Below are 20,896 nucleotides of genomic sequence, written 5' to 3' on the forward strand. Positions count from 1 at the left end.
TAAAGCATATATATATATATATATATATATATATATAAATGATCGTGACCTCCAAACATGGGGGAACTGCAGGAAACGTGGACAGGAGATAAGAAAGAAATGGGTGTTTGATGGGTTGCAAGAATTTGGGCAAAGAAACGAGACAAATACATAAAGCTACTAGAGTCTGGACGCACCAGATCGAGCATGGGGACTATCGTTATCGTGTCCACTGCCCAGCCACTGGGTCTCTCTTGCTGGATAAGGCAGAAAACAACCACAAACAAGTCTTCCAATAATGGCGATTGAGTTGTCTTACCCTCCTAATTATATGTATCTCGCATTTTCTATTTATTCTATCTTTATCTTAGGGAGAAATTTTTGACGCGCGCGTGCAGACGCAAACATGCAACTAGTAATTATTTTGGTGGAAAAACCTCGCATATAGGTGTGTGTTTTTGACTTAACGGCTTCTTCAATTGTTTTTATTGTCGTTATTGATTCCTTTCATTTTTTAAAAAACACAAGTACTAACTTTATATTAACCATATTTAATAGTTATCGGATCCCAAAAATTATTCATCTTGGATTATAATTTATTTAATATTAATGATACATTTATTATATAATATTTTTATACGATTAATATCATGGTATAATATGTTAATTTTGCGTAATATTATATAATATATTATTAATATTATAACTTTATTTATATTTATTTATTTTTTTAAATTTGCAAATGAAGCTTTGGGTATGTAGGTTTCACAACCACATCGAAAGTCCCGGATACACGTTTTTTTCAGTAATCATATCTGTATTTAAATAATCAAAAGTAATTGTCATAAAAAGAATTTCAAATGCAAATAAAGAAATTAATGTGTGAACCAAATTACCGTTTGGTACAAATATTTTATTAGCCTAACAACTTCACTCTACTGCTGAGAAAGAGAAAACTTGTTAGTTCGTTTAACTTTGAGAGTGAAAGCAACCAATAATAATATCATCATTTTATTATAAGTGCTTTCACCGGGGGCAGAGGGTTGTGTTGTTATGAGGGGCATGGCCCTTCAAAATTTTTAAAATATTTTATATATTATATATTTAAAATATTAATTTATATTAATTTTTTTAGAAAATAATATTAATTCATATCATAATAGATAAGGAAAATATTTAATTTCAAAATTTTAAAATATTTTATGTATTATATATTTAAAACACTAATTAATACCATCATTATGAGAATAAATAAGAAAATATTTAATTTTTAAATTTTTAAAAATATTTTATATATTATATATTTAAAACATTAAATCATATCATTATTATGAGAATATGAATTGTGCAAGAGATTAGCAAAAGTAGGAAAGTTAAAAAATTATTATTGATTGATAAATTAATTTGTCATGTTTTGACTTTTTCGATTTATACAGTAACTATAGAGTTAATTATTTCAATAATAAAAATTGTGAAAAAAGATTTTGAAACAACATAGATGATGAATTTTTACAAATAATTTAGTTGTTTATTTTGAGAAAAACGTTGTTAACTTTTTCAGTATAAAGTTGATAATTGTTAAATTTAAATTTAAAAAATATTATCCAACATAATTTTCTTAAAAGGCTATTGTAAGCATTTCTTTTCCTATTCTTTTCATTTACATATTATATAAAATTATTATTTATTATAATTTTTTTATTATTAATTATGTTTAAAATATTAATTTAAAAAATTTTTAATCTTTATTTTCCATCTTTGACTCTCTTTAAAAATTAGCTAACTCCAACCTTGGCTTTCACGTGGCATATAGATATGGCCATTGGAAACCGCTTTCCAAGACCATTTGTCATACTCTCCGGTGGGCTGAAAATTGGGGATTGAAATGGGTGAATTATAAAGATCTCATAGTTGTTTTACAGAGTTGGAATAGGTTTGCAAAGTGTGTGGAGAACGGGGATACATGGAAGACAGCTTTTTTTTGCCATCGTTTGGTCCATTTGGCTGACTAAGAACAACATCATTTTTAATGGTAAACTCTGGGACCGTGAACAAGTGTATGACATTATTAAACTCTCAGTGGCACGGTGGGTTAACGCGAAGTGGTCAAACATGAATATTTCGATCTTAAGGCTTCCAAGAAAGCCAAGTATAGGGCTTCAACCTAGGAAAATAAAAACAGTTAAACTCAATGGGATATGGCAACCTCCCCGAAAGGCATGATTAAATTTAATGTTGATGGGGCGTTGAGAGAGAATCTCGGTCAGGAAGGTATTGGAGGTATTCTAAGGGAGGAAGGAGGTAAAGTGTTAATTCAATTTTCCTTATCTGTTGGGATTATTGATGCGAATACAGCTGAGATCTTGGCGATCAAAAAGGCTCTTCAAATGGTGGCTACATCTAGGTGGGCTAATACTGATTGTGTAATTGTGGAGAGTGATTCAAAAAATGCGATAAAATGGGCTAAGGAGCCATCAACAGCCCCTTAAAAACTCAGCACCACCATGATGCTTTTGGAATTTTCAAAATCCAACTTAAGGGTTGCAACTTTCTGAAAATTTTGAGAACTGTGAATGGGGTCTTCGATTATCTTGCTAAGGCGGGCGTCGAGAGAAAAGATGAGTTCCTATGGGTTTTTGCTGAGGATGGTGATGATAGCATGATCTATCATGAGGTTAGTTAGTCGATCTTTTTTGATGTCTTCCTCCTAGTTCTGCTTGCTTGTGGTTAGGTTTGCTCCCAAGGTGGTTTAGTTTTTGTTTTATCCATTGAGGAAGCTTTTACTGTGAGATGGTCTGACCTATTGCTATCGTGCTAGTGGGGGGACCTCATGCTTGTTTGGTTTTTTCTTCTTTTGTGTTGGGGTTATGTATTGTTGGATTGGACAGGGGTGTTTTGATGTTTTTGTGATTTGCTCCTCTGGATGGGGAAGGTGAAGTTTTTTTTTGTTCCTCTCTTGCTGAGTATGGGATGATGTACATTTTGGTTTTTAGGGTCTAGAAGGGTTGCTTTTGCAAGTTCTTTGTATTATCCCAAGTTCTTTGCTCCTAGAGCAAAACGCTTCTCCGCTCCTCTCCTGAAATGTGAATGAATTTTTAACTTTTCAAAAAAAAAAAAAAGTACATTGGCAAACATCAAAAACTGTGCCTCAAATACTAACTATAATCATCTTCCTTAACTCTTTCATAAAGACTGGTCGATGAAGCGAAAATGAGTTTGAAGTTTGAAAAGTGTAAGCAAGTAATGGCTTGTGGGATACACGTGGCTGTATATCTGCTGTTACGTGATTCTCGGGCCCTCTAGCGCTTGAACCCTTCTTGCTGATCATCTCTCAAAGGGGTTGGATTCGGGGGAAGGACGTGGGCCACTGACATCAGGGACAGGAGCAGTGGGCCCCGCTTTCCATCCACCCGTTCCATTCTATTCGTAGGCTTTATTTGTATCGTATCAGACATGTTGGGGGCCCCCCAAAGATTCTCCATTGTCCCACATTAGCTCTTCTGGACCCAGACAAAAACATAATGCTTCTTTTGCTTCGGCCTCAAAAGGCTGTGCAGATCATCTCTTGTCTGGTGATAAGCTCGTGGAGGTCTCAATCTTTTCCTTTCTTTTTTTTTTTTTTTCATTGGAACCTCGTGAATCATATTATTCAAACTAGTTCCTTCTCCATTTTGTCCATATATATATATATATATATATATACACTTTTTAAATCTCATCGGTATATAGTAATTCTTTTGACAACAGCATAATAGCATTAAGAATTTGACAGTAAATTCTAAATTTTCTAAGAAACAGTGGAAATGATCTATCTTTGGGTCCTTAATAAATAATCAAAGACCAATTCTTCACATTTTTTGGATTGTTGTTTCTTACGCAAGGATGGATTAATAATTTGTCAAATTTTACAGGCTCCTTGAATTTTTCGTGAACACGTTACTGAATACAAGTCTGAAATTAACTTATCGTCTTCTATAGCTTCTAGTTTTGTACTTAGGAACCGTCCAAGTTCATTCTCAAAGATCAACTTGCACTTGATTTTGGCAACCCCGGTCAAAACAAAGTCTACTTTGCTTCCCAAGACTATTCTTAAACAAATCTCTTTCGCTTCGAAAAAAGAAAATAAAAATAGTATATTAGATGGAAATGAGTCAGATCACTTAAGTTTATTAATTCCAACTCATCAATTTAATCTAATCCCGTAATTATTGAAGTGGGCCGGATAGGATTTGAACTGAAATGTTAGCCAACTCCACTTAGGGAAAGATAAGGATGCAACTTTTTTGGAATTCTGGAATATTTATGCTCTGATGATGCCAAGGGTGGTTGGAATGAAGAAGCTCCATTACTAACAAGAGGCCAACTTAGAACGGATATAAGATTCTTTCCCTTCTGTTTTTGCAAAGGGAATTTCGGATTTCGAATTTCCCCACCTGACACATTTTTCAATCTTAACATGGCCCAACATGGATCCGCGAGAACCAAATACTGATATTATAATGCTAAAGAATCCATACAAATATAATAGTGACATTCCCCCAAGTGACTCCGAAAACCAATTTCTAAAAGGCTATAGATAGGCAATCAAGCACATCATGCAACCGGTTTTTGATATTTACTTTCCCTTCCAGAATGGAAGGCATAGCAACCTGCAAGATCATTTTGCTGTTCACAGGATGATATGGGGACTTGGTTAACATTGCACATAAAATCGGTTTCAGGACAACAATGCAACGAGTCAAACAAAAGGCAAATAAAAGATGATCCAGTGAATAGAGAAACTTTATTACTTTTTGATTTCACCTATCAACCCATCATCAGGTCATCATACAAGTCCCTCAGGATATAATTTCAGCTGCGCCCGTGATACAGCCATGGTATGAATATAAAGAATCGGCTACACTGAATTGAACTTATTGTTAAAATTGGTCGCACCAAATACTATGGCAAGTCAAGCACATACATGAATATGTGAATAATTTGTGGGCTATACTTCCATGTGATGCAATCCCTCTGAACTATGTCGCACAGCTTCTAAGTCACAAGAAAATCCAGTAGTTTTAGATGCACCTCTTTCCAAATGCTCAAGAAAATCCATGACCACAGAATCAGTCCAAGGAGCTCCTAGTGGAGCCTCGGCACCTGCAACCCAGCCCAAATGCCCGCCTTTGGGTGTCACTATTAGCATGCAGTTTGGATTTTCCTGAGACAGCAAGCATAATCTTTCATTAGAAACAGCTTAAAAAAAGAAGAGGATATGTAAAATTAAATATTATTTCCACGAGATTTTACATTCTTTCCATGAAGCCAAAATGATACAAGACAACAGTAGCTTAAATTACCTTGCATCCCATCTTGATGTCATGTGATCAAAGACAATATATATTCCCACTGATCCGAAGAGCAGACAGGAGCTGTTCTCAATAATATTCTCAATTGAAAGGATTTCATTGGCATCATCCGATCAACAGACATATTATAAAATTGATCTTTACAAGATGAACTATTAGAAATTTGACAGGAATTACAGTATAGAGCAACAACAAGATGGCAATCATTTGGATGGGTTTAAATTCAATCCTCAGTACATTTTAATGTTTTTCTGTAGGTTGCTTTATGGTTGAACCATGCCATAGATGGTAGCTGAAGACCGAATACAATACCGCCTACCATGTAAAGTGTCATGAGCCAACCTTGTATAGAGTTATGACAAGGTAGAACAATCTGGGAAATTAAATCCTTTGTACTCTCAGGGGAGATGTTCCCTTTTAAGCATTATAATGACACTTGGTAACATCTTTGGAAATGCTTGTAAAGTCTTTAAGATAAGACCCTTCAAAGAAAGAATGTCCCATCTCACGCTTTGTAACGATTCTTAATGATATACTTGTAAAATCTCGTAAACTCTTTATAAAAAGTGAATGATTGACGAATTGTTGGGCTGTCTCACCGGTAAGGGTATATTTATAGTGAATCATCTAAAACTGCCCCTATGACTCGACCATGAATTGTATTGATCCCTTTATGCTTATCTTGATATTTTTTTTTTTGAAAGTTGTTGCTCATTCCATAACAGAGGATACTAAAGGTTCGCCTCTAGGAGAAGTACAATCATGATTAAAGTCTGTTACTCACCTATTTGGGGATAACAGCCCTTAATCACAATAAAACCAATCAGTAAAGGAACATCCAGACAGATCACATACACACAAACCAGCACTACCCTCCCCAGAAAAAAAACAGAGTCCATCCTGTACCTTTCCAAAGGAAAAACCCAAGCAACTCCCACCACCCTCAAAAACTACTAGGTGGACAGGAACAAAAACTGTACACAGTATTCCATAACAACACCTCCCTAACGACCTAACAGGACAATGGGGTAGCCACACAAAACAAACTTACCCCTAAGCCTACCTCGTGCCCCAGGTGGCTGCAACAAAAAAGAACCCCTGGGCTGAGCATACACAAATTGTGGAATCCCTTCAAGAGGAGAGCCATCAGCATCTTCTATACATATACAGACCATATCCCCCACTGAACCCCAGTTACAAAAAACAGAAGCTTCAATGTCACCCTATCCTTTCCATGGCCAGAAGCGGATATTCAATCATCCTCTCAGTAGAACGCAAGAACTTAGCCACAGAACTTCCCCGACATCCACCACAATCCAAAAAACTTTGAACCCTCATAGTTAGTTTCTCTCAAGAAACACCAAACTCAACCGGAAAGCCAACCAAGACACGACCTCAGGCATCAGAAATTAATCATAGACATTCAACAAATCAACCTGACGTTGCACACCTCCCTTAGCTAAACTATCAGCTAGTTGATTGGTTTCCCTGTAGATGTGTTTGATATCCCATTTCCTTACCTCCTTCTTCAACCTTTCAATGTGCAAAATCCACTTCCTAAGCCTCCAGGGAGCTTCAGAAGGGTTGTTAGTCCATTTGACAGCATTTTTTGAGTCACTTTCGATAATCAAAGAATGTGTGGCAACCCATTTTGACGCTGTGAAAGTTAAAAAAGCCTCCCTAATCGCTCTAACTTCAGCTGCACTAGCATCATCCACTCCTATCGCTTTTGAGAAAACGATTTTGATGTTCCCTTCATCGTCTCTCATGATGCCTCCAATCCCTACCTCCCCCGGGCAACCTTGAGCTGCCCCATCCACGTTGTATTTCATCTCCCCTTTGTGTGGTTTACTCCACTCTTCCACAGTTCTTGTTCTCTCCTTTTTCTTAACCACCGCACCCTCAGCTGGAAATCTACATTTTCTTTATGTAGCTTCAATGGTTGTGTACATGACATTCGTTACGTCTTATGATTTTAATGTTGCATTGTTTTAAATTAATTTGTGGTTACTATTGATGTTTGAAGATATAAATAAGTTTTTGTTTGACTTGAGTGGAAACGTCCATCCGAGTGCCGCACTGAGTCTCTCTTACTGCCTTACTCTACTACTTTGACCATATACAGATTTCACTACAAACCATAGGAGTTTTTGGAAGGTCAAGTTTGCTAGATTATTAGTTATGAACAAACTCAATGACGTCAAGTGATTCTCCACCAAAACAAACACATAGCGCACATGCTTGTTCCTAGAAACAAATTTAATAGCAGGAGAACGTTTAACTTCCTGTAGTCGTGGACGTTCCATTGCCAGGAAATTTTTACTGTCAACATTGGGATGTTCTCAGGAATAATGAGAGACCATTGTTATAAGTATCTCCCAAAATTAGTAAAAATTGTCATGATACATCAAAACCTATTTATATACTGTCCCATAGCAATGCATATGAGAGGAGAGATGGAATAACTAGATTCAGGCCTAGAGAATAGGATGTGGTGAAAAGGGATGTGACCGATTACCATACGTTTTGTTCAAGGAAAAACCCCCAGCTTAATATTGAGAATGCAAGTTTGATTAAAGAATGTAGATGAGAACTGGAAGAAAAGGTTTGGAATGGATTTAGGACTCTTTCTGTCAGCCACATCTGGTGAGAGTCACTCATCCTATAAGGTTTGTGTCTATATGTGTAATCCAGTCAATGAGAATGCTTAAATAAAACAGAAACAATTAGGAAACAGTGTTCTATAATCAAGTTAGAAAGTTACCAAACACATTGCATGTTGTCTTTGATGATTTAAAATGATTTAAAACCAAATAAAGAAAGAAGCAATAGCTCAATAAACTAGACAGCAATCAACATACCCTGATATCTTCCCAAGGAATTCCCCTAGATGGTGCAATTGGATCATTTGCCGCCTGCAATAGCACATCTTTAAACATAAGTTGAATGTAGTTATGGAAATTTCCCTTTCAAACCCAAACAAAAATTCAACTCCTAAACAAAATATAAGCTACACAAAATTTGTATATTGAAGCTAGCCAGCAACCCCACTGCTTAAAACAACTGTTACAGACACAAAATTCATGTAACAAGGCCCAATGATTACCGAGAGAAGTGAAGAGCCAAAATAAAAGACATACTAGAGCCATGAAATACAGCTCTGATGATCTAGTTGAGCTGCTATCATTTTTATACCTTCTTTGAAAAGCAAGCTCTGGACATGAAAATATGAACCAATGACTAAAGGCTTCCAATATTCTTGATTATGCAAAAAATTTAAGAATACACATGTATCATTGTAAAGAAGAAATCAAGGTCAGCAAAGGTATTATGAATGAATTGAAAGACACCACCCCATTCCCCAATGTCTGCATGATTAGATTTGTCCTTTTGAGGACTTAATTGATTGTAATAAAAGATTTCTCACATTGTTGCTGCTAAATAAACTAGCAGAAAAGTGATATCGACTAACAATATCTAGAAGGAAATAACACCAAGAAAAATTTGATAGTATTTTGTTTAAAAAAAGTCAATTTGCTGATGCCTAGAGTGAAAGTGTATTGTTTACCTTATAAGATAGCAACATTATAAAGATGATATTGCAATATGGTAAAAGCTTAAGGATTCAGGAAACATATTTTCAAAATTGGCACAAACATATCACCTGGATGCAAAGCAATGGTCTATTAACATGTTTTATGGAATCACAACTGCTTGAACTAGAGTAGTACTCATCCACTGACTTGAAACCAAATGAAACTGCAAGGCAACATAGAAAAGATCTATAAGCAATTAATGCGCAACTACAGACACTAGCTCCCCCTTTTTCAAAACGGAGATTGCAGTTATGAGCATACCCCGTGTTATTCCTTCATCAAAGTCCCTGACAGATTTTGCATTGGCAGCTAAGGGGATATTAAATTCACCCTCCATATCTTCAAATAGGAGAGCATGCCTGTAGAACACAAGAGATTCTGGTGAAGCTGTCTGGAAACTGGGATATCAAGTTGGTATAAAGTGGTAGTGAAATAAAAGCAGCATATAACAGAATTACTTCTTGAATATTTTACAGAGGGATCTTGCAAGAGCTTTGTCATAAACATTGTTAAAGCCCTTGTGGAAGTCCTCATCAGCAATGACCAAATTGAATGGATTGCACAATGACACAGCACCAGAAAGAGGGCAAGTATGAGATTCCTGCCAGTGGAACACAATCAAAGGACAGATGAAAGGCAAACATTGCCGTGATAAAATGGAGAAAATGGAAGCAGAATGGGGCTTAAAAGATTTAACATCAAAAGAAAGGAAGTACAAAAAGTATCTCCTCCAAAGCAGTGAAATAAAGAGCAGATTAGCAGCAAAATCAGATTAAAAACAACTATTCAAGGCATATGTTGGTGTCAACCCCTACATACCAAACAATGGGTTAAACTAACTGTAATCTGTCACCACAAAACTTTGCTCTGGTTGGACAGTTGGATTTTCCACATGCATTCCCCTTTCGAAATTATGATGAAGTGCACAATCAAGAATCATCAAAATCGTTTCACTTATATCAAATGCATGAACAAATCTTTCTTGTCAAAGAAGAAAATTGCAGTGAAATAGAGCAAATGCATGATAAACTCCGCAGGTAGAAATAATTAGAAATGCGAAAGACCAAGTGTGTTGCTGCCCCAATAAAACACAAATACTATATGAATTCAGAAAATTGAAGATAATTAGTAAACAATGCCAACTAAAACTTCGTAGAAAGCAAGAAAACAGAAGTTTTTCACAATAAAAAAACAAACATTTCTACCAATGACAACAAATAAAGCAAAATTTTTCATCGCAAGAACATACATGGACGGTTGTTGCTATCTTACCTGACCCAGATATCGAACAAGAATATTTGCTCCAAGAGACCAACCAACGGCATACAAATTAGCATCTGGGTATCTAGCGCCAATATGTTCCACTACTTCACACGTGTCTCCTAGAAACGAAGCTGAATAGAACTGCATTATATATCAGCGTGATTCAAATAATCAAATCAACCCTTACTTACTTCAAACAAGTTTAAAAAAAAAAAAAATCTCCCGAAAGCCCAAAACTTTTCTAATTACAAATTAAGCAGCAAAGCCCAAAAGAATTATTATTACCTGGGGAGTGGTAACTGGACTACCTCCACAACCTCGGCTATTGAAAACCACAACGCGCCACCCTTTACTTTTTGCTTTATTTAGCATATGTCTTACATATGAATCCTGGCTCCCTCCAGTCAAACCCGGCTGCAAAAAAAGTCAAAGTACAAATTAAAGCTTCTTGGATATCGTAATTTAGTTGTAGTGGTAGTATTTTCTGAAAAGATGGTTGCATTTTATATTACCAGTAATATGAGGATGGGAGCATCAGGGGAGAGGCGGCGCTGGTCGCCAGATACCCAGTCGAGGGCGACGGAGCCGCCGTCTTTGACTCGGAGGCACTCCCGACGTAATCTGACGTCGGGAACGGAGCGGAAGAAGGCGGCGAAGATGGTCTCGACGTGGCGGTTCCAGGCGATGAGGGGGAAAGGGTTGTAGGGTAGGCGGAGGGCGGTGTGGAGAGCTTGGAGGAAGCGGTCACGTGCTCCGCCTATGACCTCCAGGGATGGGTGGTGATCTGGCATTGTTATTTTGGTGGGCGCGGTGGTTGTGACGTGGCGGGCGGTGACTGTAGCACGGGTGTGGCGGGAAAGGGAGATAGAGAATGTGGAGCCCAAAGAAAGTTTGGCCATTGGCTTTAAGGACAAGGGAGTGGACGTCAAAACTCAAAAGGAGAGAGTTAAGAACATTCCACCCAATACGCAACCAGGTGCTTTTATTTGTCTGTGTCTAAACATGGACCCACTACTGCAATTCCTATTAATTTAAATCTATTTCAACGTTTTTCCATTGGAGTTTTAAGTTCACCTTGTTCAGGAAATCTTAACCCCTTTTATACTGTACTCTGTCGGCAAACTTGTCATCCATATTTTAAATTAGGAATAGATGAAAAGAAATTGTTATCCATATGCTCACGTTTATTATACAATTGTTGTTTCCGTCTCAATAAAAAATATAGCCAAGTAGGGCATGTTAAACGGAGTAATCAATTTTGATCAATAAAAAGCAAGAGAAAACGCAATTATTAAAAATTAATGCTAATAGGAAGGACTGGTACGGTGCCATGGCCAGGCTACCACACTTAATTGGCCTTTGTTTACAGATCTTTCAAGTTTGACCGAATTCCGATTGTTTGAGTTTGATTTTTTAGTATTCTGCGATTCAAGAATTTCCATTTTTAAGTGTCAAAGGAAGTGATTCTATGGGAAGGATTAGATTTTTAATCCTCATCCATGGACAACATTAATCAAAAGTCATAAACGATGTACTTAATGCTGAGGAAAAAACTAGGCTTGTGATCAAATTCATAAGAAAATCAAGGCATAGAAATTGCAGTAATCAATCAACGAGTTTAACAGCATACATAAATTGTTTATTTGTATCCCTCACTGAATCGAAGTGAGCAATATTCCAAAGCATTAATGGTCCTGTAGGAGGCTAGAGAAGAGGATTTCATTTCTTGGCTTTCTCTTCCAGATACTTGTGCTTCTCCTCATCCGTCATGAAAGCCGTGATGGGAAAAGATTTACCGATCCCCATCGGAGTCTTGAAGTATATTTTGTTGCTGGCAGGGTCCTCGATGCTCATCTCAGTTATGGGCACCCACAAGAAAACCTGTTTGCTCTTAACCCCAGTCATTTTCTTCATCTTGAACTTCTCTACGTACGAAGTAACCTCCGTTGCATAGCTCACTCGAGTGTTCGTCCCAGCAAAGAAATGTTCGTACGGGGCCTTCTGTTTCATCCAGACGAACCCCGTTTCCCTAACTCTTCCACATTCTTCTAGGTCTTGCAAAGGAAGGACACCTTTAGGGAACCCCAGCTCCTCCAGGAGCTCTATGGAGTGGCGGTAGCACTCTTCGGCCCCATACACGATCTCTGCCCCAGCACGCTCATCGTCTTCCCGCGACTTGTTGCTTGCCATTTCTGTTTTTGGTGAATTCCACAGATATTTTGATGTGAATACGTGATGTTCAAGGGTTTGAGGAATGGATTGGCGTGGTAGTGGGCAATGCGGATGGAAGGTATATGAAACGAGAAGGAGGAAAAGGTAGTTGGCTGGAAGTTGAGCTGATTGGGAGGCTTATTGAAGGAGTGGTTCAACTACTAAATGACTGCTATTTACGGTCGTACTAATGTTCAAGTCTGTTAAATCTTTGCGTCCAAACTCTTTGAAACAAAGAAGGGATTTTCAAATGATTCTGGTATAATTTGGTGTTATTTGGTTGATTGTCTTTCCCAGTAATTTCCCACTACTTCGTTTTGCTATCCATTTTCTTTGAACTGATCTCCATATTCTCCATATTTTTTTAATTTACTGAGTACATATTAAAAGAATAATTAATGACCAAACTTTTTCTAGTTAACCTCCCTTCTCTCCTTATGTTAATGGAATATAAGCCTTCAAATGTTTTATTATCTTTCATTTTCCCTGTTAAATTTAAATAATTAATTGCCCAAAGAGTTTTTTTTTCTTTTTTTTTTTAATTTTGATTTTCATTATTTTCCCCATCTGTAATTGTGACGAACTTCTAGAATATCACCAACAATGAAAGAGTGAAAAGGCAATTCTCCTATAGTGGGTTCCCATCTTCTGTCATTGATTCATGGACTTATGTTAGGTAGTTGATCAGGTATAACCCTTCTATATTTCAACTTCATCAAAGAAAAGTAAAAAAAATCATCCCACCTTGGATTTTCAAAAGGAAATGGATTTCCGTGTTGCTTGTGTTATCAAAACGATGGTGGAAACAAGATTAAAAGAAGCAAAAAGATTGTACATGAAGCAAACTTAAAAACATGTCGAGATAAGAGAAAGTATGTGGAAAATGTTGCATCAAATAGACAGGACATCGAAAACTACGGGAATTTCTCTTTTGCCATATTTTTCCAACCACCCAAGGCATCAAATTTTGTGCTCCCTTGTCCCACAAAGGTCTATTAGAATATATAGCATTTCGTGTTCCATTATATCGACCCATCCATAATGATATATGAGTAAGTGATCCAATGGCACTCTTATCTGCTCATTGGGTGATATGTGGATAGGAACAAGTGGCAACTCACCAAAAGGTATACACCAATATTCATCGAAATTTTATTATTTATCCACTTTTGATTTCTTCCTTGAATGTACATATACAAATATTTAAGTTTTTAACAAGATCTAATTAGCTATTACTATCTAGTCCAAAGTTGCGACATTTAACTTGTATGCAAAGTTTGAATAATTATGACACTTGTATATAAGATCATAATTCATAATAATAGGAGCATGAGACACAACAGAACAATTATCAGGTGGCTGAAGGGGATAAAGTTGGATTAATTTAGGTGTTGCTTTCTTTTTTGTTTTTCGTATTTCGGCCTTTGTTGTGTCAATTCAGTCAGTGACAAAAGTCCCTTGATTTGCGTTGGATTTCTGATCATAGATCTAATGTCGCTACCAACAGCATCGTGATTCCCCTGTAGGCCCAGCCCACAACAAAAGGATGGACCCTTTGGGTCATGATTGCGTCCGGTCCTTTTTCCGCAGACTGCCAATGTGGAATCATGGCAACTTTCACGAGGCACGAGCCAGCTGCATCATAAGTGACACAAATCCACCGTAAAAAGCAACGGTAATTACTCATGCCTTTGGTCTTTTTATGTAGTCTACTGCATTCTTCTAGTGCTAGTATATTTTTTTTTTTGAGAAATTATCCTCCATATTAATAATCGGATTTTATAACCATCACGTTGTTAGATTTAGAAATTTAATTTCTTAGTGTTAATGGAATTCTTTTCCTCTTCTAAAAAGGAAAAAAAGAATTCAAATGTGCAATGGTACTCAAATAACATAAAAAAAAAAAAGTTTATGATCTCATCCTTCATGTGACTTCTTTAAGAATGTAGTGCAGCATAAAGCAATGGCATGTGGTCCGGCATAAATGTGGCCTTTGTCCCCTCCATTGTTATCGGCAAACCCTTCCTCCACGTATTCGAGAGCCATGTGATATTATCCTCCCCACACATTATATGGTAGTAATATCCAAATTCTCTATCATTTGGACTTTTGCTTTCTTTTTTTTTTTCTAATAATTTCTCACAATCTTGTCAGTTGAAACTTGTAAGCAGAGATGGTTTGATGAAGCAGTCGAGTGAAAAAGGACATAACCATTGCAAAATCATTAATAGCATATTTGGTTAGGGGGAATGGCTAAGTCATTCTCCTTTTATTCTCGATGAATTTTGATTCCTTTGTTTGATTGAAAAATGATCCAAATAATAGTCATTTCATAGAAATGACTATTATTCAAAATCCTTCAAAACCAATAAATAGTTAATACTATCCTCCTTCATTGTATTAGTTATTCCATGGTTGAGGAATAAAATCAAAAATTAATAAAAACAAAAATACTCTTTACAAGTTTGAAAAATTACAACTTAATTTGTATAAAATATTATTTTTCTCTCTCTCCTCTTTCTCTTACTTGATTCTAATTTTTAATAAAATATTAATATTTTAAAATATTAATATTTAAAGTATCAATTATTAATAAAATAAATTATAAATTATTTCTATTTAATAACAATATAAATTAAAAATAAATAAACATAATATCATTTAAATTAGATAAACAATATTAATAATTAAATCATCAATTATTACTATTTTAAATAAATTACCAATTATTAATATTTAAAAAATAAAATAAAAAATTAATCACAATAATATTTAAATTAAATAAAATATTAATATTTAAATTATCTATTATTCATATTTTAAATAAATAATCAATTATTAATTTTCAAAAATAAAATAAAATAAAATAATTGATCATCATAATATTTAAATTAAATAAAATATTAATATTTTAAATTATAAATAAATATTAATATTGAAATGATCAATTATTGATATTTTAAATAAATTATCAATTATTAATATTTTAAATTATAAATAAATATTAATATTGAAATGATCAATTATTAATATTTTAAAAATAAAATAAAATAACAATTAATCATAATAATATTTAAATTAAATAAATATTAATATTTTAAAATATTAATTATTAATATTTTAATTAAATTCTATATTATTAATATTTAAAAATATAATAAAAATAAAATGTCATATAAATAATAGAGGGTGTTTTTATCTTTTAATTTTCTATTCCTTTCTTATTCCAAAATTATTGTTACCAACCAAATACTACAATAAGTCATAATAATTATTTCTGTTTTATTTCTTTTGTCATACCAAATTAAGTAATAACTATTTTATTCTATTTTCATCTCATTCTATTTTCACATAATAACTATTTTATTTTATTTTTATCTATTTCGCCAACTAAACATACCATAAGTGGATCTGTTACACTCGGTTTAAGCGACGGAAGGTGATGCAAGAAATAAGAGCTCTCAAGTAAAACAGGGGCAATTGGGTAAAAAATGGTTCGTCACTTTGACGAAAAAGCCTCTTTAGTAATTCCAACAGGTGAGTTCCTTCCAACATAACATTTCACTCGCATTTCAACAACTTATATTCTGCCATCAAGTGCAGGGAAAATTTTATTAAAAAATATGGGTTATTTGTACCATAATTTTCTTTTTCTTGTCTCATCAAAGCCAAATACCCTTCACCAACCAACAAAAAAAAAAACCGAAAAAGAAAACCGAGGTTGATGTTGTTATGGCCCAGTGAAATTGAAGACAAGCTAAATTAGGGAAAACTGGGCCAAGCCGAAAACCCCACTTTTGCCACCATGAAATCTGCCATCTGCTTTTTCTTTTTTTTTCTACCATTCTCGCTCGTAGACACAAGATAGATAGATATTTGCATAATAATGAAAGGAAAAGAAAGGGAGATACCCATGAAGATGTTATTTAGTTATTAAGAATAAAATATTAATATTATTAATCGGTTGATGTAGTTATTACCTTTCATGAAGGGGGACCAACAGCTTTGAATTGGAAAAAAAAAAAAAAAAGCAACTGAAATTACAAACAAAAAAACCCAAGCGGTTCCTCCGTTTGGTGATGCTTAGTGCTTTCTTCCGCGTCACTTACCAGAAAAATAAGCAGAAGCAAAAGTCAAATAGGGATTTGGGGTTGGGCATAACAGTTATTTCACTTTACCTTGTCTTTTTGATGCTATTTTTCTCATCCGGCGACGCTGCTTTTGGAAAATGGATCCTATTTGCGGAAGCTAGCACTGGCACCGGCGGCGGCGGAGGTGGCGGTGGTGGCGGTTTCTGGTCTTCTTACTCTGCTGTTTCACTTTCTGGAATAGCCATCGCCGTCACTGCCATGGCCGGCATCGCCCTTGCCGCCACCGTCGTCTACTCTCGTAGGTAAAAAAACAAAAAAAAAATTCAAAAATCAAAGGTTCATTCTCATTCAAATCACGTCCATCATTACGCAACCTAGGAACCTTAAATTGAGTGACTATTAATTAGGTAAATTCGATAGATAGAAATCGATATGCTTACCGAACAGAAACCGTTAATGAGAGCCCTACGGCGAAGCCACACATCTTCATCACCATCATCATCATCATCGCCGTCAAATACTTCTTCTTCATCATCGTCATCGTCGTCATCGTGGATTCATTTGCGATCGGTTTTATTAGTTGTTGCTTCTTCCTCATCTTCCTCCTCACCACTTCCAACTGATCGGTGAGTTTACTTTTTCTATTAAACTTAAACGACTCCTTTCCTTTCTAATTTTAAATAAAGATTTCTACTTATCTTTGCCTGGATTTTAGAGATTCCTACTTTCCTCTTTTTCTTTTTTTTTAAAAAAAATATTTTCTTTTACTCTTTCGGTTCTTAGATCCCCGATCTGAAAGTAGTCCAATCGATTCCATTAGCGTCATGTTCTTTAGGTTGTTAGTACGAGTTCAATTCCAACCTCATTTCTCTTCCTCTTTCCAGAGGTTCTGAATCTGATTACTGTTCGGTTCCTTTTTCTTTTTTTTTTTAACTTTCTTTCTAAGTATTTTTGAAAGCCCTAACTGTTTCGACAATGATGTTGATCACACTAGTCTACTGTTGTGATTCATCTCATTTTTGGGTCACTTTCAGAATCAAAATTCGTTAAGCAAGATTTGAATAAAAGCGATTGAATTTCTAATTTAGAGCGTCATGTTACAGCCATGGTTCTCATTTTAATAGTACTTCATGTTAGTTGTTCATTAGCGTTGCGGTGGAATTGTGATTTTTGTTCGTTTCTCATCTTCATATGCGATAGTTAAGCACCCTCTTAGTGTTTGTGACCAAGTTGCAATTACTCTTGCAATTGCAGAACTAGTTGAAGTTATCACTTGCTTGTCTTCACTCTTCCACGTATCTACTCAGCTTTTAGCGTTTCTCAGTTGAGTGTTTCATAAGTTTTATTTCCTCATATTGCATTGCATTTTTGGAAGTGTCTGGACTCATTTAGTCTATCTTTTATTAATCAACAGAAAAAAGATTTATGCTATTATTATATGAACTTATCCCAAATGATAGGAACCTCAGTTCATATCTATTGCCTATTAATTTCTTTTGCATTCTTTTCTTCATTTATGATTGACATAAGCTTATATTGTGATTGAGGATTTATTAATTTTGTTTCTTCTTCTGCAGGGGTAGTCTAAAATCACCTTGGTCACGTAGGAGAAGAAAACATGCCCTTCTACCTAAACAATGGAAGAATTTATTCACACCAGATGGAAAACTCATTGATGGTGGTGTTAAGTTTCTGAAGAAAATTCGAAGTGGAGTATGTCATTAAATTTGTTTCAGACTTCTTTGCCTGCATGTTTGTCAGATTTTGTCACGGATTGTATCTGATTTCTTCTGTTTTAGTTGATAAATTACTGCTGTTTGAGAATTCATTATTTGCATCTTCAATGCAGGGTGTTGATCCAAGTATTAGAGCAGAGGTGTGGCCATTCCTCCTGGGAGTGTAAGATTCTCATTCTATTATTTATATGTACCTTGTCATAGTTCGATTCAAACAAACCTTTCTGTCACCTTTTAGCTCCTTAATTCTTGCTTTCATTACCTTGTGGTTAGCTTGCTCCTTCAGAATCACTTTTTAGTGGCCTGAATCCGTTTCCTAACGAATCATTGTATCACCTCTTTATCATATTTGGTGTTTTCACATTGTTCATTGTCTCAATGATTCTTCACTTTGATACAGAGTCTTGGTTAAAGATTTTATTTTGTTAGTTGTTAGTAACTTTGGAAGTTGGAAGAGATGGAAGTAAGAGGAGGGAAAGTGGAGTGTTTAATAATTAATGTATTAGTTTGCATTGTATGCTCTAGGGAGTCATATTTAAGCCCTGCTTTTTCTTGCTGCTTGAGCTTTTCTTCTTTCTAATTATTTGTCATATAATCACTTATCCAAAACAAATTTTTCTGACATGATCATTTGTTATGCATTTCAGAGGTAGGTCTTAAAGACCAGTTACACCACCTGACTCTGTTTTCTCCATGCTTAACAGATATGACATCAACAGTTCAAAGGAAGAAAGAGATTCCATTCAAAGTCAGAACAGGCATGATCATTTTATTTCTTCTGCTTCTTTAACATGCAGATTCATCAGCTGATGCTTATAACTGTTACCCATCATCCTTTTTCCCTTCTCTCTCTCTCTCTCTCTCTCTCTTTCTGTTTGGAGTTTTTATTTGTTTGCTTATTTCTGATACAGAAAAGAGTATGAAAGCTTACGGAAACAGTGCCGCCAAATTCTTAAACGTACTGAGAAGAGCTGTAAGTTGAAAGAAACTTCTGGAAACAGCTGCAATGAGGACAGTGAGGATTTCAGTCAAGTTCTTGATTCTCCAGGCTTAGAGGATGTGGTTAGTGGTAGGAGGTCCCACTCTACCGAGGGAGGAAGCCCAGTGGTTGATGATTCAGATGGCCCTGTATATGATCAAAGTCGTCAAACCCTCCTATCCTCGGACTCATTTTTGGAGGGAGATGGTGATAAGAGTGTTGTCACTTGTGAAGATGCCTCTACTGGTGAAACAGAATCATCTGATTCTGACTCCTCTGAAGAACATGAAAACACACCTCTCCTTGCCTCAGAAATAACTGAGGGAAATAATATTGATGAAGATGATAATGATACTTCCTCTCCCTCCAAGATAGAAGGCAGGTCCAAATCCCACACTGATGAAGATTTTGCCACATGGCAGAGAATCATCCGCCTGGATGCTGTGAGGGCAAATGATGAATGGATCATTTACTCTCCATCTCAGGCTGCAGTATTAGAAATCAAAGCACAACGGTTAGCTGAGAGTGTTGGCTTGAAGGATTATGATCACTTAGAGCCATGCAGAATCTTTCATGCTGCTCGGCTTGTTGCTATCCTTGAGGCCTATGCCCTCCATGATCCTGAGATAGGTTACTGCCAAGGAATGAGTGACTTGCTCTCACCAATCATCTCGATGGTAGAGGATGACTCTGAGGCCTTCTGGTGCTTTGTAGGTTTCATGAAAAGAGCTCGTCACAATTTCCGACTTGATGAGGTGGGCATTCGAAGACAGTTAAACATTGTCTCCAAGATTATCAAGTGCAAGGATATTCATCTATATAGACATCTGGAGAAGCTTCAAGCAGAAGACTGCTTCTTTGTGTATAGAATGGTTGTAGTTCTTTTCAGGAGGGAGTTAAACTTTGAGCAGACTCTTTGCCTGTGGGAAGTGATGTGGGCAGACCAAGCAGCAATTCGTGCTGGGATTGCAAAGTCTGCTTGGGGGAGGTTGAGACTTAGAGCTCCCCCTACTGATGATCTTTTGCTCTATGCGATAGCAGCTTGTGTTTTGCAGAGGAGGAAGCTAATTATAGAGAAGTATAGCAGCATGGATGAGATAATGAGAGAATGCAATAGTATGGCTGGACATCTGGATGTCTGGAAGCTTCTGGATGATGCCCATGACTTGGTGGTCAATCTGCATGACAAGGTTTAGGACTAGTCTTTGGCCTTTTTTTTTTCTTTTGTCATGTCCTTCACTGATCTACTTTTTACCCTTTAAACCTTTTCTCCCTCTTTATATTTTCCTCAACTCCTCTCACCATTTAGGGATCCCTGCTAAACTAAGGGATCTGCAAGTTACTTCACATCTCTGCTTGAAACAAGCATTCAATAGGCAAATTCCTGTACTAAGTAAATTATTGTGGGATTGATCATGTATTGCCCGCACTCAAAAGCTTCATCTGGGTGATGGTGGCAACGCTGAAAAATCAGCAATTTAGGATGTTTTACCTTGCTTGCAATTCTTGAATGAAGAGAATCTTTGCACATTAAGTTTTCTCTTTGTGCTTCAGTTCTTTGTATCAGTTCATTACCGATTGCTGTTTAGTGTGTTGCAACCCTGTTAAACTCTCTCTTTTTTGGTTATACAACCCAACCCTGTTAAACGCTTTACTCTGGTTCCTCTTGCATCGGCTTCTCTGCTTGTCT

The 20,896-nt window shown here is 35.9% G+C and overlaps 3 protein-coding genes across 6 annotated transcripts; 1 reads left to right on the plus strand and 2 right to left on the minus strand.

Annotated features, from left to right (window-relative positions):
* Positions 1-4,740: 4,740 nt before the first annotated feature.
* On the minus strand, positions 4,741-11,257 carry LOC18605979 (embryogenesis-associated protein EMB8-like). 2 transcript variants are annotated; one of them, XM_088804801.1, is made up of 9 exons: positions 10,702-11,257; positions 10,475-10,603; positions 10,199-10,330; positions 9,385-9,527; positions 9,188-9,285; positions 8,995-9,089; positions 8,191-8,245; positions 5,322-5,375; positions 5,042-5,182 (listed from the first exon to the last, which is right to left on the minus strand). In XM_088804801.1, exons 1-8 carry the CDS (start codon positions 11,086-11,088, stop codon positions 5,341-5,343), a joined length of 1,074 nt encoding a protein of 357 aa, XP_088660927.1. In that variant the 5' UTR covers positions 11,089-11,257; the 3' UTR covers positions 5,042-5,182; positions 5,322-5,340. The 2 variants fall into 2 exon arrangements, with proteins under 2 accessions (XP_017973797.2, XP_088660927.1); XM_018118308.2 differs by lacking the exon at positions 5,322-5,375 and having other exon boundaries at positions 4,741-5,182; positions 8,192-8,245; positions 10,702-11,248.
* A 474-nt stretch (positions 11,258-11,731) lies between these two features.
* LOC18605980 (DUF538 family protein (Protein of unknown function, DUF538)) lies at positions 11,732-12,521 on the minus strand. The gene has a single exon (XM_007039335.3). The coding sequence runs from the start codon at positions 12,377-12,379 to the stop codon at positions 11,909-11,911; it is 471 nt and encodes a 156-aa protein (XP_007039397.1). The 5' UTR covers positions 12,380-12,521; the 3' UTR covers positions 11,732-11,908.
* Positions 12,522-16,278: 3,757 nt separating this feature from the next.
* Positions 16,279-20,740, plus strand: LOC18605981 (Ypt/Rab-GAP domain of gyp1p superfamily protein). Of its 3 annotated transcripts, XM_088804702.1 has the most exons (6): positions 16,279-16,793; positions 16,953-17,117; positions 18,069-18,204; positions 18,341-18,390; positions 18,932-18,985; positions 19,139-20,740. In XM_088804702.1, exons 1-6 carry the CDS (start codon positions 16,480-16,482, stop codon positions 20,400-20,402), a joined length of 1,983 nt encoding a protein of 660 aa, XP_088660828.1. In that variant the 5' UTR covers positions 16,279-16,479; the 3' UTR covers positions 20,403-20,740. The 3 variants fall into 3 exon arrangements, with proteins under 3 accessions (XP_088660828.1, XP_007039398.3, XP_007039399.3); XM_007039336.3 differs by lacking the exon at positions 16,953-17,117 and having other exon boundaries at positions 16,282-16,793; XM_007039337.3 differs by having other exon boundaries at positions 16,785-17,117.
* The last annotated feature ends 156 nt before the right edge of the window (positions 20,741-20,896 follow it).

This window comes from Theobroma cacao, chromosome 3 (genome assembly GCF_053813885.1).
Source record: "Theobroma cacao isolate CCN51 chromosome 3, ASM5381388v1, whole genome shotgun sequence".
NCBI classification, from domain to species: Eukaryota; Viridiplantae; Streptophyta; class Magnoliopsida; order Malvales; family Malvaceae; genus Theobroma; species Theobroma cacao.

Bases quoted from the DNA above. Each gene is read 5' to 3' on its own strand.
- LOC18605980 (XM_007039335.3), bottom strand. From the start codon at position 12,379: ATGGCAAGCAACAAGTCGCGGGAAGACGATGAGCGTGCTGGGGCAGAG.
- LOC18605979 (XM_018118308.2), bottom strand. From the start codon at position 11,088: ATGGCCAAACTTTCTTTGGGCTCCACATTCTCTATCTCCCTTTCCCGC. The intron at 10,331-10,474 runs GTAATAATAATT...TATATAATGCAG, and splicing joins GTCCAGTTACCACTCCCCAG to TTCTATTCAGCTTCGTTTCT. The intron at 9,090-9,187 runs GTATGCTCATAA...GTTGCCTTGCAG, and splicing joins TGATGAAGGAATAACACGGG to TTTCATTTGGTTTCAAGTCA.
- LOC18605981 (XM_088804702.1), top strand. From the start codon at position 16,480: ATGCTTAGTGCTTTCTTCCGCGTCACTTACCAGAAAAATAAGCAGAAG. The intron at 16,794-16,952 runs GTAAAAAAACAA...ACCGTTAATGAG, and splicing joins ACCGTCGTCTACTCTCGTAG to AGCCCTACGGCGAAGCCACA. The intron at 18,391-18,931 runs GTAAGATTCTCA...CATGCTTAACAG, and splicing joins TGGCCATTCCTCCTGGGAGT to ATATGACATCAACAGTTCAA.